General features: G+C 46.5%; 1 protein-coding gene across 1 annotated transcript in view; it reads left to right on the top strand.

The window, feature by feature from the left end:
* naaladl2 (N-acetylated alpha-linked acidic dipeptidase like 2) overlaps positions 1-16,528 on the top strand; it is a 431,375-nt gene that overhangs the window by 401,345 nt on the left and 13,502 nt on the right. Inside the window, exon 12 of the mRNA XM_079845128.1 lies at positions 9,511-9,604. Coding sequence (XP_079701254.1) covers positions 9,511-9,604 — 94 coding nt within the window. The remainder of the gene's footprint in view (positions 1-9,510; positions 9,605-16,528) is intronic.

Raw genomic sequence — 16,528 nt, forward strand, 5'->3', positions numbered from 1 at the left:
ACACACTGCAGGAGGGATTTTGGCCCACTCCTCCACACAGATCTTCTCTAGATCAGTCAGGTTTCTGGCCTGTCGCTGAGAAACGTCTCGGTTACGTATGTAACCCTCGTTCCCTGAGGAGGGAACGGAGACGTACGTTAGTGACTAACGAATGGGGGTTTCGCTTAGAAGCCAATCATCTTCTTCGTATTCAACAGCGCCCAATGGCAGTGCCAATGCCATGGGCATGCGGAATTTGCATGCGTAACTCCGCCCCACCTCGTGGGTATATCAGGAAGTACGCTGGCAACATCGCATTATGTTACTGCTGCAGGAGCCAAGACTGAACTCCGCGTTCCAGGCAGCACAGCTGACGTGGCAAAGGAAACGTACGTCTCCGTTCCCTCCTCAGGGAACGAGGGTTACATACGTAACCGAGACGTTCCCTTTCGTTCAGTCACTACGACGTACGTTAGTGACTAACGAATGGGGGATCCTATTCAACAACGCCACTCGGCTGTCATCCAGTGCCCTGCGTAAGTGTGAGACCCGCCACTTAAGGCCGTAGGACTCCCACTTAACACAGGATTACCAAGGTACACTGGGAAGCATATCCCAGTGAGGGAATGCCAAGATGCCTACCGTAGGGAGGACTTAGAGAATACACATATGACCCGCTGAGGGTTGCATATGGAAGATCTCTAGGGTACCAGCCGAAGGTGGATTTTTAACCCTAGGGGTGGCAGGGACTTGCCAAGGGAAAGACACCTGCTCACTGAGGAGGCTTACGGTGGGAATACTCGTGTGGGGGTCGCCGGAGGGGAACCATGCACACGGAGCACCTGGCCGGACATGAGGGTCTGGGCTCGAAAGGGCAGACTGAACTGATGTCGGCGTAAGCAGTGCTGGAGGAGCTCAGGACTCTCGGGGAGCTCACCTGAGGAAAATATCGCACGTATCCAGTCCTTGGAGTGGAATGGCGAGCAAGCGAAGACACCTCGCCTGCCACCCGTAGGGGCGGGTACATAGTCGGACACTGGCTCCACTCGGAGATTGTAGAATCTGGCGAATGTGTTGGGTGTCGCCCAGCCTGCAGCTCTGCAGATGTCTGTTAGCGAGGCGCCATGCGCTAGAGCCCAAGAGGAGGCCACACTCCGGGTGGAGTGTGCCCTCACACCAAGGGGACATGGTCGGCCTTGCTGCTGGTATGCCAAAACAATGGTGTCCACTATCCAGTGAGACAACCTCTGCTTTGAGAGAGCGCTTCCCTTCCGCTCTCCACCATAACAGACAAAGAGCTGGTCTGAGGTCCTGAAACACTGCGTCATGTCTACGTAGGCGCGGAGAGCGCGTACTGGACAGAGCAATGCCAAGGCTGGGTCTGCCTCCTCCAAAGGCAGCGCTTGCAGGTTCACCACCTGATCTCGGAACGGAGTGGTAGGAACCTTGGGCACATATCCGGGCCGGGGTCTCAGGATCACGTGAGAGTTAGCCGGCCCGAACTCAAGGCACGCTTCGTCAACCGAAAATGCTTGCAGGTCCCCGACCCTCTTAAGCGAGGCCAATGCGGTCAGCAGAGCCGTCTTCATAGACAAGAACTTAATCTCGGCCGACCGCAAAGGCTCAAAGGGAGGCCTCTGCAGAGCACTTAAGACTACTGAGAGGTCCCAAGAGGGAACGAGAGGAGAGCGAGGAGGATTCAGTCTCCTCGCCCCCCTCAGGAACCTGATGATCAGGTCGTGCTGACTTACCTTTTTGTCTCCCAGGAGATCGTGGTAGGCAGATATTGCGGCCACGTACACTTTAAGGGTGGAGGGAGACAGCCTTCGCTCCACCCCCTCCTGGAGAAACGATAGCACGGACCCGATCGGGCATTTCCAGGGGTCTTCTTGGCGGGAAGAGCACCATGTGACGAAGAGGTTCCACTTCAACGCGTAGAGACGTCGTGTAGACTCAGCTCTAGCGGAAGTGATGGTAGCGACCACCGCAGGTGGAAGGCTACTCAAACCTACCGTGTCCCGTCCAGAAGCCACACGTGGAGCTTCCAGAACGCTGGACGCGGGTGCCAAAAGGTGCCCCGTCTCTGAGTAAGGAGGTCCGGTCTCAGAGGAATAGGCCAGAGAGGGGCTGTCGCAAGGAGTAAGAGTTCTGGGAACCAGGTCTGGCCGTGCCAAAGCGGGGCGACCAAGACGACCTGCTCCTTGTCCTCCCTGATCTTGCACAGTACCCGTGCAAGAAGGCTCACTGGGGGAAACGCATACTTGCGTAGCCCTGACGGCCAGCTGTGCGCCAGTGCATCCGTGCCGAGGGTGCCCTCGGTCAGGGAATAATACAGGGAGCAATGGGAAGAGTCCTGGGAGGCAAACAGATCTACCTGTGCGTCGCCGAACCGTTCCCATATCAGCTGGATCGTCTGGGGGTGGAGTCTCCACTCTCCGGGGAGAGGCTGAAACCGTGAGAGCTCGTCGGCTGCACAGTTCAGGTCTCCAGGGATGTGGACAGCACGAAGGGACCTCAGGCGCTTCTGACTCCACAAAACGAGATGGCGGGCGAGTTGAGACATACGGTGGGAGCGTAGACCGCCCTGGTGGTTGATGTACGCTACTACGGCCGTGTTGTCTGTCCTGACTAGCACATGTTGACCCCTCAGCAACGCTCGGAAGCGGTGCAGGGCGAACCGTACTGCCAGTAACTCGAGGCAATTGACATGCAGAAGGCGCTGGGGTCCTGTCCAGGAGCCCGCGGCTGCTTGTCCATTGCACATGGCACCCCAGCCCGTGGATGATGCATCTGTTGTCACAACAACATGCCTGGAATCTCGTTCTAAGGACACTCCGGTCCGTAGAAAACTGAGGTTCGACCACGGGGTGAGTGTCTGTAAGCAGGCCCGAGTCACTTGTACCCGGAGCGTGCCAGACCGCCATGCCCATCTCGGGACTCGATCGCGTAGCCAGTGCTGAAGCGGTCTCATATGAAGCAATCCGAGCGGCGTTACCGCGGCTGCAGATGCCATATGCCCCAGGAGCCTCTGAAAGTGTTTCAGTGGAACCGCACTCTTGCCCTCGAGTTGTCGAAGGGAAGTCAGCAGAGACTGCGCGCGCTCGCTCGAAAGCTGCGCGCACATGGCGACCGAGTCGATATCCATACCGAGAAAAGAGATCCTCTGCGCGGGGCAAAGTTTGCTCTTCTCCCAGTTGACCCGAAGGCCCAGACGGGCTAGGTAATGGAGCACCAAATCTCTGTGTCCGCAAACCTGCTCTCGAGAGTGACCCAGTATGAGCCAGTCGTCGAGGTAGTTCAGGATGCGAACCCCGTGCTGCCGAAGGGGCGCAAGGGCTGCCTCGGCAATCTTCGTAAAGACGCGAGGGGACAGAGATAGCCCGAATGGTAGAACTGCGTACTGATATGCCCGCTCCTCGAAAGCAAACCGTAGGAACGGTCTGTGTCGAGGCAAAATGGAGACATGGAAGTAGGCGTCCTTCAGGTCGATCGCTGCAAACCAATCGTGTGGACGAACGCATTCGAAAAGGCGTTTCGCTGTCAACATCTTGAACGGAAACCGGTGAAGGTAACGGTTCAAGACGCGCAGGTCCAGGATTGGCCGTAGCCCACCGGTCTTTTTGGGTACAATGAAGTACGGGCTGTAAAACCCGCAATTCATCTCGGCTGGAGGGACAGGTTCGATCGCACCCTTCGCCAGTAGGGTGGCAATCTCCGCTCGCATGACGGGGGCGTTGGCCCCGATCATGGTGGAACGGACTCCCCGGAAGCAGGGAGGAACCTGCGCGAACTGAATCGCGTAGCCGCGCCTGACGGTCCGCTCGACCCAGCGGGACAGCCCTGGAAGCTGAAGCCAGACATCCAGAAACTGCACCAGCGGGGTCATACGGTGTACAGACGTACCCGGTGTGGGCTTGCAGCGATGCAGCGTCACCGGCCCGGACATGGGAGGCTGTGGGGCGTCCCGGTGCGGGGGCACGGTTGACAGCTGCGTCCTGACAGAGGAGACCAGGGAAGGACGAACGTTCCACTGGGGTCTGCTCTGCCAGGAGGCTGGCGACAGAGTGGGATGCGAGTGGCGGGACCTGTGGGTGGCGCGCACCGTCATCACCGGACTCTGTGGGCTCAGGGATGGGAGTGTTAATTCTTTCTTTGACCAACATAGGGTGCTGCTGACCCGGGGGCCAGCAGCTGAACAAAGGATTCTCCCCCGGCCCTCCACCGGGGGAAGGAGTGGTCCTGCTACCATCTCCTCGAAAGAATTTCCCATCCCTGAGCCGTCCGTCTCAGGAGCGCCGCTTGGCCTGGCGTTTAGCGGGGCGCGGGGCGGCCTGAGGGGACTTGGACGCCTTCCTACGGCTTCCTCCGCGACCCGGCCCGGGTGAAGGCTGCTGCTTGGACCGGGTGGGAGGGGCGGGAGCCTTAGGAGGGCGTCCTCGGCGTGGAGCAGACTGAGGCGACTGTGCCGGCGGCTGGGTGGAGGCAGCAGCTGGCCGCCGGGGCAGTACATGTTTGATAGCCTCAGTCTGCTTCTGGGCGATTGAGAACTGTTGGGCGAAGTCCTCAACCGCCCCGCTGAAGAGGCCGGCCTGGGATATGGGGGCATCGAGGAACCGGGTCCGCTCGGTGTCCCGCATATCGGCCAGGTTCAGCCACAGGTGACGCTCCTGGACCACATTTGTGGACATCACTTGACCCAGGGAGCGTGCGGTCACCTTCGTCGCCCGGAGAGCGAGGTCGGTGGAGGCACGCAGCTCATTTAAGAGCCCCGGATCAACTCCACCCTCGTGCATGTCCTTGAGGATCCTGGCCTGGTAGACCTGGAGGATCGCCATGGCATGCAGCGAAGCGGCAGCCTGCCCCGCGGCTCTGTGCGATTTCGACACCAAGGTTGATGTGAACCGACAGGCTTTGGAGGGGTGCTTAGGATCACCACGCCAGGTTGAAGCGCTCTGAGGACACAGTTGCATCGCAACAGAACGTTCAACTGGAGGGATCCCAGTGTACCCTTTAGCTGCCGCCCCATCGAGGACGGAGAAGGCGGAGGAAGCCACCGAACGGTCGCGGGAAGACAACGGGGACTTCCAGGACCGCGTGAGTTCCTCATGCAGCTCGGGAAAGAAAGGTATTGAGGGCAAGGACTGACGGGTGTCAGCGCGAGCCCCCAAAAACCAATCGTCGAGCCTTGAGCGTTCGGGACAGGGTGGAGGGTTCCACTCGATCCCTAAGCTCACGGCTGCCCGAGACAACATGGCTGTCAGCTCTGGATCTGACTCGGGCAATGCTGGCACGCCCGAGGGCGGCAGCACAGCCGAGTCATCATCTCCAGAGGACTCGAGCCCACCTTGTGATGCGGTGATCGACATCGCATCCTCCTCCGGAGCGGCAAACGAGATGCGCGGGGGGGCCGGAGCCGGCCCCGCGATCTGCATCTGAACGCTCGCGGGTTGCAATGTGCAAGACGGGGGTGTGGCCCGAGGCATGAGCGTCGGGGCTTTGTTCCACACCGTAACCGTCAAGTCACCCTGACCACCAGCCGAAGTACTGGGCCTCTGGGACTCAGTAGATCGGGGTGTGGTAGAGGGGACTCTCACTTCAGTACGAAGGTCATGGAGTCTTGACCGCAACACTGCGATGGTCATGTTCCCGCAGTGAGAACATGACTCATCCACGAACGCTGTCTGAGCATGCTGAAAGCCCAAACATACCAGACAGTGTTCGTGCCCATCAGAGGAGGAAAGCAACCGACCACACCCAGAAGTACACGGACGAGACATCCTGAAAAGGACACGTCACGTGTAAGCTCTTTTATGAGAGGAAAGCCTCGCAGAGAACGCCGAAGCGCCCAGGGACCACACACCAGCTGTCTAGCGGACCACTGCGCAGATCAGCAGGCAGGCAGTATGATGATCACTGGAACCAAATGATCACGCGTAACACCAACGCCTCTGGAAAGCTGCTCGTCTCGAAAAGCTGTCGAAGACTCAGATCAGGCTTGTAGGAGTGAAGAGATCCTCTTGGCTCCAAAGCAGAAACATAATGCGATGTTGCCAGCGTACTTCCTGATATACCCACGAGGTGGGGCGGAGTTACGCATGCAAATTCCGCATGCCCATGGCATTGGCACTGCCATTGGGCGCTGTTGAATACGAAGAAGATGATTGGCTTCTAAGCGAAACCCCCATTCGTTAGTCACTAACGTACGTCGTAGTGACTGAACGAAAGGGAACACGGAGTTTGAGCTCCCTCCAAAGATTCTCTATTGGGTTTAGGTCTGGAGACTGGCTAGGCCACGCCAGAACCTTGATATGCTTCTTACAGAACCACTCCTTGGTTATCCTGGCTGTGTGCTTCGGGTCATTGTCATGTTGAAAGACCCAGCCTCGACCCATCTTCAATGCTCTAAATGAGGGAAGGAGGTTGTTCCCCAAAATCTCGCAATACATGGCCCCGGTCATCCTCTCCTTAATACAGTGCAGTCGCCCTGTCCCATATGCAGAAAAACACCCCCAAAGCATGATGCTACCACCCCCATGCTTCACAGTAGGGATGGTGTTCTTGGGATGGTACTCATCATTCTTCTTCCTCCAAAACACGTTTAGTGGAATTATGACCAAAAAGTTCTATTTTGGTCTCATCTGACCACATGACTTTCTCCCATGACTCCTCTGGATCATCCAAATGGTCATTGGCAAACTTAAGACGGGCCTGGACATGTGCTGGTTTAAGCAGGGGAACCTTCAGTGCCATGCATGATTTCAAACCATGACGTCTTAGTGTATTACCAACAGTAACCTTGGAAACGGTGGTCCCATTTCTTTTCAGGTCATTGACCAGCTCCTCCCGTGTAGTTCTGGGCTGATTTCTCACCTTTCTTAGGATCATTGAGACCCCACGAGGTGAGATCTAGCATGGAGCCCCAGTCCGAGGGAGATTGACAGTCATGTTTAGCTTCTTCCATTTTCTAATTATTGCTCCAACAGTGGACCTTTTTCCACCAAGCTGCTTGGCAATTTCCCCATTGCCCTTTCCAGCCTTGTGGAGGTGTACAATTTTGTCTCTAGTGTCTTTGGACAGCTCTTTGGTCTTGGCCATGTTAGTAGTTGGATTCTTACTGATTGTATGGGGTGGACAGGTGTCTTTATGCAGCTAACGACCTCAAACAGGTGCATCTAATTTAGGATAATAAATGGAGTGGAGGTGGACATTTTAAAGGCAGACTAACAGGTCTTTGAGGGTCATAATTCTAGCTGATAGACAGGTGTTCAAATACTTATTTGCAGCTGTATCATACAATTCAAAAAAAATTTTGGATTATGTCTCTCACAGTGGACATGCACCTACGATGACAATTTCAGACCCCTCCATGATTTCTAAGTGGGAGAACTTGCAAAATAGCAGGGTGTTCAAATACTTATTTTCCTCACTGTATATATATATAGTGATTCTTGAGTAGAGAAAACGCTGTACTTATTCAAAGCACCAGTTCTTTATTTACCCTTGTATTGCAAACAAAAAGAGATGGTCCAAACTACATGTGGCTCTTTATTCACAATAGAGGCGGGTGGACCTATGAGGTTTTACCAACAGTTTGAGGATCCAATAGAGTTATGAGATTTAGTCACAAGTTTTTTAAAATACTTTTCATTGGTTAAATATTTGCAAAACCCACTGACTGACGTAAAGGGTTACCAAAAGTAATTGAAAAAAAATGTGGAGATACAAGGTTTCTGCCTGACAGCAACAATATAGTATTTTACAAGAGCTGACCTGTGTTCGCTGTATATTTTATCACTGCATGAGTTCCTGATCTTGTGGGAGGCCAACAATATCCTGCCCTGGGGCTGATTCGTTTAGGCAGGGTCAGTGGTCAGACACGGAATCCTCCTTTGAGGCGTGCGTTACAGTGAACTTTCACAGGTCAAGATTCGGTCCGTCCCGAGAGGAAGATCACCCCCATACTGCCAGCCAGCAAACTGTAGTTTTCACAAAGGTCAAGAGAGGTCAGGAAGAAGAGACACCATATGATAAAACCGCAGTCAATACTTGTTCATGCTGTGCAGTTTCCCAGCCCATGTGTTAACCTCATGCAGAACATGAAGGGACATCAGGAGAATCTATAATATGTGATCCATGGCCACTGTGGATGCAGGAAAAGCTCAGTACGGATCTTATTGTCTTCACAATTACAATCACCCATCAGATGCCAATGCAGAGTGTCTGGGGCGAAAAGCAACGGAATCCAACAAGGGAGTGAAAATCAATGGAAAGGCAGAAAGATAAGACAGAATGCAACCAATAATTATAGTTCAGTATTGAAGGACTGGCAGCTCAGGAATGCTCTTGTTATCTGAGCCTATTAGAAAGAAGCATTGCGAGCACTCACTGACAATTTTAACACTTAAAGCATAACGTTTGTCGTAGTACCATCCATTGCTAAAACAATGTCATGCAAAAGAATAAAAAAGTTTGCCTCAAGTGCCTTCAGATTTTTGACCCAAGTGGCTGGCTTTTGGAAGCTTGTTTTAAAAAAAAAAAGCTTGTTATAAAGTCAGAATTATACTAGCAATTGTGAGAAAAAAAGTCAGAATTGAGGGATATAAAGTCAGAATTGCGAGATATAACCTGGCAATTGCGAGAGAAAAAAGTAAGAATTGCAAGTTTGAACCTCGCAATTATATAAAGGCAGAACCTTGCAATTCTGACTTTATTTCTCTCAATTACAACGTTGTATCTCACAATTCAGAGAAAAAAATTGTGAGAAAAGTTGCAATTATCTTTTTAAAAGTTTTATTCTGTGGATTCCATACTAGGTAAATTAATTAATGAATAAATCTACAATTAAGTTGTATAATTATTGTAGGTAAAAAAATAAGTAACATTTCCCTCGAATCAAAAGATCAACTTCAACATCAGCCAAACTTTTTCAGATTTTTTTTTTGTCCTGTGAAACAGGTCAAAGGTTATCTTTTCTATAAAAAAAATACAATTTATGATCACTGACTATCAAGGTCAGTTGCATTGTTGCTTTTTTTTTTCGAGTTTGGAGATTATTTATGTATTTAAAAAAAGTCACTAATGCTCAACCAGACTTATTTGATCAATAAAAAAGTAATATTATGGAATATTATTACAATTTAAAATAATGGTTGTCTATGTTTTATCTGTTTTAAAATGTAATTTATTCTTGTGATAGCCAAGTTGCCATTGTCACATGATCCTTTAGAAATAATTCTAATATTCTACTTTGTTGCTCAAGAAACATATGTGCTGCGTATCTTTTTTTTTTCAGGAATGAATGATGTATAAAAAGTTCAAAACAAAAGCATTTATTTAAAAAACAGAAAAAGCTGCATGATGTTTGAGTTAAAAATAAGTATTTTTATTGAATTTTTTTTTTTTTTTTTTTTTTTTTGCAATAACATTGATGGGAACCTTTAGAAATGTATCTATTTATTTTTCATTTTTATGTAATTCAACTTGCTGACTTGGTAGAATGCTGATGGACTTTTTTGTCTTTTGCCGATTTAGATAACAGCTGAGACCGTTCTGCGACTTGCTACAGATCCCGTTCTTCCATTTTACCCTTTGGATATCGCTCTGGATGTTCAGAAAAAACTCAAAGGTAAGAATGCACTTTTCATAAGTTGTAGTAATAAATGAATAAAATGGTGTTCCTCGTCAATTTATAGCTGGCAGGACTTTTCTGGAAGTTTGTTTGAGGATGTGACTCAGCGTTACTGGTTGGGTCAGCTCTGTGTCATCATTCACTCCTCCCAAAGATGATTTATGGAGAGATCATCTGTTTTGGTGGACATATCGATCTTTTCGTCACAGTTTACAGGGGCATTGGAAGAATGACCTTGATTTCTGCATTTGTAAAATTCAAATTGGTGCAAATCATTTCTCTGCTCACCCGGTGCTCAGATCAAATGGAATTATAAGCTTCAGACCTGAATGGTCATCAGTCACTTTAACTCTAGGTGGAGAACAAAAAGGAGAACATTCCCACGAGACGAAAACGCTTTATAATTTCTACTTCATCAGAACAAAAGAAACCCAGGGGTAAGAGCTTTTGACAGGCTTTAATTTCCAAATGTTCTATACATTTTCAAAGACTTGCAGAATTGGATTTCAGAGATTCAAATAACAATAAATGATTATACGGTGACTCGCAGGAATGCCTGTTTTTCACCTCTGCAGAGAAACATTCAAAGCTTCCCCTGAATCTGTTCTCTAACGCCGTTAGAGCAATGTGTTTGTGTTTAAATATTCATGAACGCACAGAAGAGGACAGGTGAGAAATGTAATTGCCACAAAATCTTGCCACATGAAGACAGACTGCAAAGCCCTTAATGCTGTGCAGTATTGATATTTCATCAGACACGCACCAAACCCTCGTGTCCGATCTTTTGTTTTACTGTCTTGGCTGCAGCGGCACTGCATGCCTGAGAAAATCCCATATTATCCACAGATGCTTCGTGAAGTAATTTTCACTGTCACTGTTTGAAAAGGAAAACATCCCAAATAATTTTTATCTCACTATTTCGCATACTGGTGATTGGCACTCACAGCTGTTTCCTGACAGAAATAACTGTTCAGTTCAGTCTGTTCTGTGTAATTTGGAGTTTGAAGGAATGAAGTCTACTCCAAATGTCACTGTTACAGTAAAACGTGATGTCATTGTACTTGCTTTCTTTGTCAAATAAATGCAGTAGATGCTGATCTGTAAACTGTGATTGTTCAGGGGCACTGACTCAATCAAGAGTGGATAGAAGCATAACTGGAATTCCCTTACCATAATAAATAGTACACTGTACAATTCAAAAGTTTGGGGTCAGTATGTGTTAGGGCTGGACAGTATGACGATATACCACTGTATAAAATGTCTATCGTTAAAGATTTTGCTATATCGTGGTATGTAAATATAGGGCACTATTGACACTTCAGAGTGAAATGCATGAATGAGAATATAAAGAGCGGGATGTGCTTGACCAACTGAAACCTGGTCTAAAGTCAATGGTATTTTTTTTGTTATTTAAAGAACGCGTTAGTAATGCGCCTATAGGCGGGTCCACAACGCGCGTACACTCTGCCTTTTCAACCTGATCTGACAGCAATTTGTGCATATTTTACGAGGTGGCTAATTCGTACTAAATTGTACGACCTCACTCGTACGAATTGGTACGATTTTTGCTAAATCGTACGTATTTGATGAGTTGGTCAATTCGTATGATTTCGTACGAATGACCTAACCTCAAACCCCGCCCCTAAACCTAGCCATACCTGTAGTATTGACAAATCGTACGAATTCAAACGAGGGAGATCCACTTTGTACAAATACGTAGAAATTGGTCGTGAGATAGCATTGGCTTATTATACACACAGCAGCACACAAACATTTTTAAATATGAAAAATTAAAGGATTCAAATTTAAAAGATTATTATTGTGTACATAAATATAAAAATGCCTACATGTCATAATGGATAGTCATTACATGTATCAGAATTAGCTGTGGCGTCATTGGACAAGCAGATTTGTTTCCTCGCTAGAGAAGCGTTCAGTTCTCTTCAACATTTTCTTTTTCTTATTCTTCTTGCGTTGTATTAATATCTGGAGTTTGCATACACTACCAGTCAGTTTAGATATACATATTTCTTTTTTTATTATTACAATTTTCAACATTTTAGTATAATAATTCAAAGTATGGGAATAATGCAAGGACCAAAAAGAAGTTAACAATCGTATTAAAACATTCAAAAGTCTTATATATGAGCTACTTCCATGTATCCTAGTCTGGACAGTAGTTGACTGATTTTATAATCAGAATTTATCAGAATTTTATAATCAGATTTTATCATCAGAATTGCAATTATAATTTAATAATAATAATAATAATAATGTTAATGATGAGAAATAATTTGAAGCATTTAAGTATTTAGATCAAGGTCTTAAAGATCAAAAGAAACAAATTCAGTACAAAGTGTGTCCAAACATTTGATTTGTAGTGTATAGAGACTGGGGCAAGTAGATGAAATATGGTCTCTCTCTCCTTATGCTGTGTAATGGTAGGAGTTTCAGAGGCACATGAAATGACGGTATTCATGAGGAATAATGAATCGAGTGAGATCAAAGTGGCATGGCTAATTGAAACCTTTGAGATCTTTTGTTCCCTTCAGATTCAGACAACTCATTGATGTTCAGATTATTTTAGAGTGTGAAGAATGAAGACTGCCAGACATCTGAAATCATACAAGTTACTTGTTCGTTGCAAGATAAGTTGATAAGGCTGTTATTGGCGAAGGAAGGCTGCTTTAAAATGTAGTTGTCACTACAAAGTTAAGCTATTCTCTTTTGAAAAGGTAGTACACTTTAAGAAGCTACTAACAAAAAGTCAGAAGGCTCATGGGGGAAGGGCGATTAGGGCCTGACAGGAACCACTTTTCCTTCCCGTTTGTTACGCCCCCCAAGCCAGACCCAATCTGGTTGTGGCGATAAGGCGCGAAAGAGCCATACCTCTGTTAAACTCCTCAGCCAGCTCAACCTGCGATCCCCACAACTTAAGCCTCCGTTGCACCTCGGCAACTGCGAGGCCTGGGCCACAAGGAACAGATGCCTGTCCTGCATACCTTGAGAATAAGGACAGGCATGAACTGAGCTTCGGCAATGTGATCTTCTCAAAATGGGTGCATTAAAAGCCCAGCTTCCACACTGACCGCGAGTGCTCCTCACCCCAAGCATTGAACGCACAGTCTTGTGTGTCCTCAGGTGTCAGAAACCTGGGACATGGAGGCACAGACTTCATGAAATTCTTGCTAGGATTCTTTACTATGCGCTAGCTAAACAAGCGGCTCCTGAAGACAAAAAAGCATAATGACATGCATCACGGCCGCCCTCTTAAGGCCCGGGTATACCTAGGCTGTCCGCGTTCGTGCACCATCCGCATAACGTAATTTTCGTCATTCGGAGGGCTCGCGGCCGGTCCGCGTGCAACAGCGCATGCGCCAGCAGTACAGAAGAGACCACTAGGTGGCAATATGCACAGTATTGAGCACAGTGTTCAGCCGTCGAAGAAGAGTGTGAAAAGACCGGTTTAAAAACAACACACTTCGAAAAAAAAAAGAGAGAATTTTTGATTCTTTAGTGTTTCTTCCAAACTATGTTGCAATGGTGGATGCACTACAGTTCTTCTCCGATCATGCCCAGCGAATGTCCCGTTGATGACAGGACTCAGTGCTGCCCTCCGATGTCTGGTAGAGCATAGGAAAAAAATGTACCGCGCATGTGTCGAACGCGATCATCCGCGCGCATCCGTTGTGTAGTATACTTTGAAAGACGCGTGGACCGGGCGCGGAAAGTGAAGTGTACCCAGGGCTTTAGGGAGCCGTTCACACAGAATGAGTTTTTCCATTCCACTGTGCTACTTTTCCGTTGTTTTTCAATGTAAACATGCGCTAGATGGATGACTTTAACCATCTTTTCGCGTCTTTTATGACACTGCATTCTAAAAACTTGGTGCTCAACTTAAAAGAAGTTCAACTTTTAAAAAACACTTGGCCTCTAGACCTTGCGCATTTTTCCGTTCCACTGACTTGCGTTCTGGACTGTCGCCAGTCAATGAAATTGGAGTCTGTTCACACGTGCTTCAGACACAATTATGACAGTTATGCTAATGACGTCCCCATAGCGTCGATTCAAGACAAAGTGTTGAGTTCCACTTCGAAAGGGAATCATTAAACACCTTATTGTAATCAGTGAGATTTAAGTTTAATATTGTAGGGTTTAAGATGGATATTTTTAGAGGTGTTTCTTCAATTAACTGACATCTTGTGCTTTAGCCGTGAGATAGTTTGCACAGTAAAATCATTTCTGAAAAAATAAATCTCTTGTAAAACACAGTCAGAGAGATGTTTTTGTGGCTTGCATCATGTCTCACACTGTTTTTAAGCCTTTGCCACAAGCATTGCATTTTTTAAACAGCGTGTCAATACATAGTCCAATTTTTTTTTTAGGAATCTTGAGACTCCTGCATTCAGATCCATTCCTTTGAGCTCCTTCAAGCTGTTTGTAAAAGTCACCTCAGAAACATATCTGTAGTATGCACACACACACACACACACACACACACACACTTTTAAAAAATTATATAGTGACCGTAATTTCATGCCTGCATGAGCGTCTTGTATGTGTTTGGAATGATATTAGTTTACTTTCTTGTAGTGGTTGTCTGAAGCCCTTTGGCACAAACATATACAGGAACATTGGAGTGAAAATTGTAAACCTCTTTTGGGTTCATGACATTTTCAATGGGTCCTCTTCTGTCTGTGTTGCAGTGAGTGATGAGTTACAGAAATCCTTCTGCAGGGAGTCCTTTCATTCTGCAAAGAAAGACAGAAAGATAAAGAGACAGTGTAGGTTTTGAATTTTGTAGAAAAGTTTTTCATTTTTCTGTGTACTTAGTTTTGCATATCCTCCAAAGAATAATAAAGCACATATTTACCATTTTTGAAGAATCTAAGATGACAGATGAGGCAAAAAAAATATATATAAAAAAATTATTTTATCCAATATTTGTTTGTATTTACTATTTTTACCCTTTTGAAAAAGAAGTACACTTTAGTATACTTTAAAGTAGGTTACTTTTTTAGGAGTACTTAATTAGTACCTTAAAATTCGCTCAAAATACAAAAGAAAAAAAATATTTACAATAAAAATTTGGCTTTATTAAGAAAGTGCGCTGAAGTACTAAATGTATTGAAGTGTGTTAAGAAACAGTTATGAAGTACACTTACGTGTCCTTTTTATTTAATTGATATTACATTATCTGCAAGTAGATTTAATATACTTTTAATATTTAAAGTACAATACATGTGCACATTCAAAACATAGCTTGGCAACAGACAAAATATGAAACTATTGCCTCAAAAGTCTCAAGCGCTATTTTTTGTGGTGTTATGCCTATGTATATGTAGAATGGCTTCCCATAAGTGAATACATTTGGGTTCCAACCTTCTGATTTTAATGAAAGTCTCTTCTGTGTGAAGCAATCTTAAACTTTGCAACACGGTGAACTAGCCGGTTTATATGCACGCCCACCTGTCACAGCCCTGCCATTATCTTTCGAGAGGATGTACAGTTCTTAACAGCTCCAGCTCAACACAGGATTAATGCATGCTTGAGTAAGCAAGTTGAAAGAGCAAAAGCATGTCAGATTTTTTTGTGCATTCTTTTGAATTCAACCCCCTTAAATTGAGGATCAGTTTAACACACAATAGAGGGGTTAGAAGTCATGCTATACTAACAGTATACTAAATATTTGCCATCACATCACATTTTAACACATACTTGTTGAAATGAATGAATATGAATGACTCATTTGTTAGCTTTTGAATCCGGGTTTGCTGTATGTGACAAAAAAAATGTTGGCCTAAAAAACGCGTGACATCGCTTAGAGCACCTTTAAATAAGAAGCAAAAATGTTAAAAACATACAATTTATACAAAACGAAATTCCCTTTAAAGAAAGAACAAAGAACAAAACTCCAGAATCATTTCTGACAAACTTTTAATATTAAATAAATAAATAAAAATATCAGGCTATAATATTTAAACATCAATATGAAGCAAAATACGTTTTAATGGCTACTGAACACAAAACGTTTGACTGGTACTATATTTATAGCATCTGAGCAGAAATTTGAGAATAAAAGCTTTATTGGTGTGACTCTAGGCTCTTTTACAATAAACACGTTATAACTTGACAGGGTTCGCCAATCCGGGGAACTCTACTGGAGCATATAAGCGCACATATCCGGTCCCTGAGGAGGGGAATTGCGCAGCAAGCCGACACTAGAACGGGCATTTTGGTGTTACTGGCTAGTTGAGGCGAGCACACAGGAAGAAACACAGGAAGAGGCTATAGAATCTAGTGAACGTGTTAGGTGTCGCCCAGCCCACAGCTCCACATTTGATGTTTTATAAACAAATTTCTGGAGAAGCACGTTTAGATAATTAAACCTAACTAAACACAAGTGGAGCACCCTCAGATAATTAAACCTAATTGAACACTGGAGGAGCACATTAAAAATAATCAGTTAATCAACGATAGGAGGTGTATATAGACAGCCGATTTACCTTCCTGTCGTTGACAGTTTCTTAGCTTTTGGTCTGACCGTCTGCTACCATGTTGCAAAGACGATGAACGATGAACTCGGACGATGAAATCAGCACTCCTCGGGACCCTCTGCCGCAATCTGCCGGCCCTAGGCCAACTCCTCCGCCGCTGGACATCGCACCCGAGCCCCAGGCTTCTCAGCGCGGCCGCCAGCCTGCTCGTTCAGCCTCACGCTCACCAAGACGCCGAGGCCAACCCTCGCCTCCACCGGCGAGACGGCCAACTCCATCCCCGGCGTCCTCTTACAGCTCGGCCGTCCCGACGATCCCAGCCATCGGGAAGTGGACGGTGGTAGGTCTGAGGCAAGCGCTGGCAAACTCTGAAGTACAGTTCTTGCGGAAATTAACCAAAGCAGAACTGTACAAACTTTATGTC

This window comes from Gobio gobio (assembly GCF_949357685.1).
Source record: "Gobio gobio genome assembly, chromosome: 19".
Taxonomy (NCBI): domain Eukaryota; kingdom Metazoa; phylum Chordata; class Actinopteri; order Cypriniformes; family Gobionidae; genus Gobio; species Gobio gobio.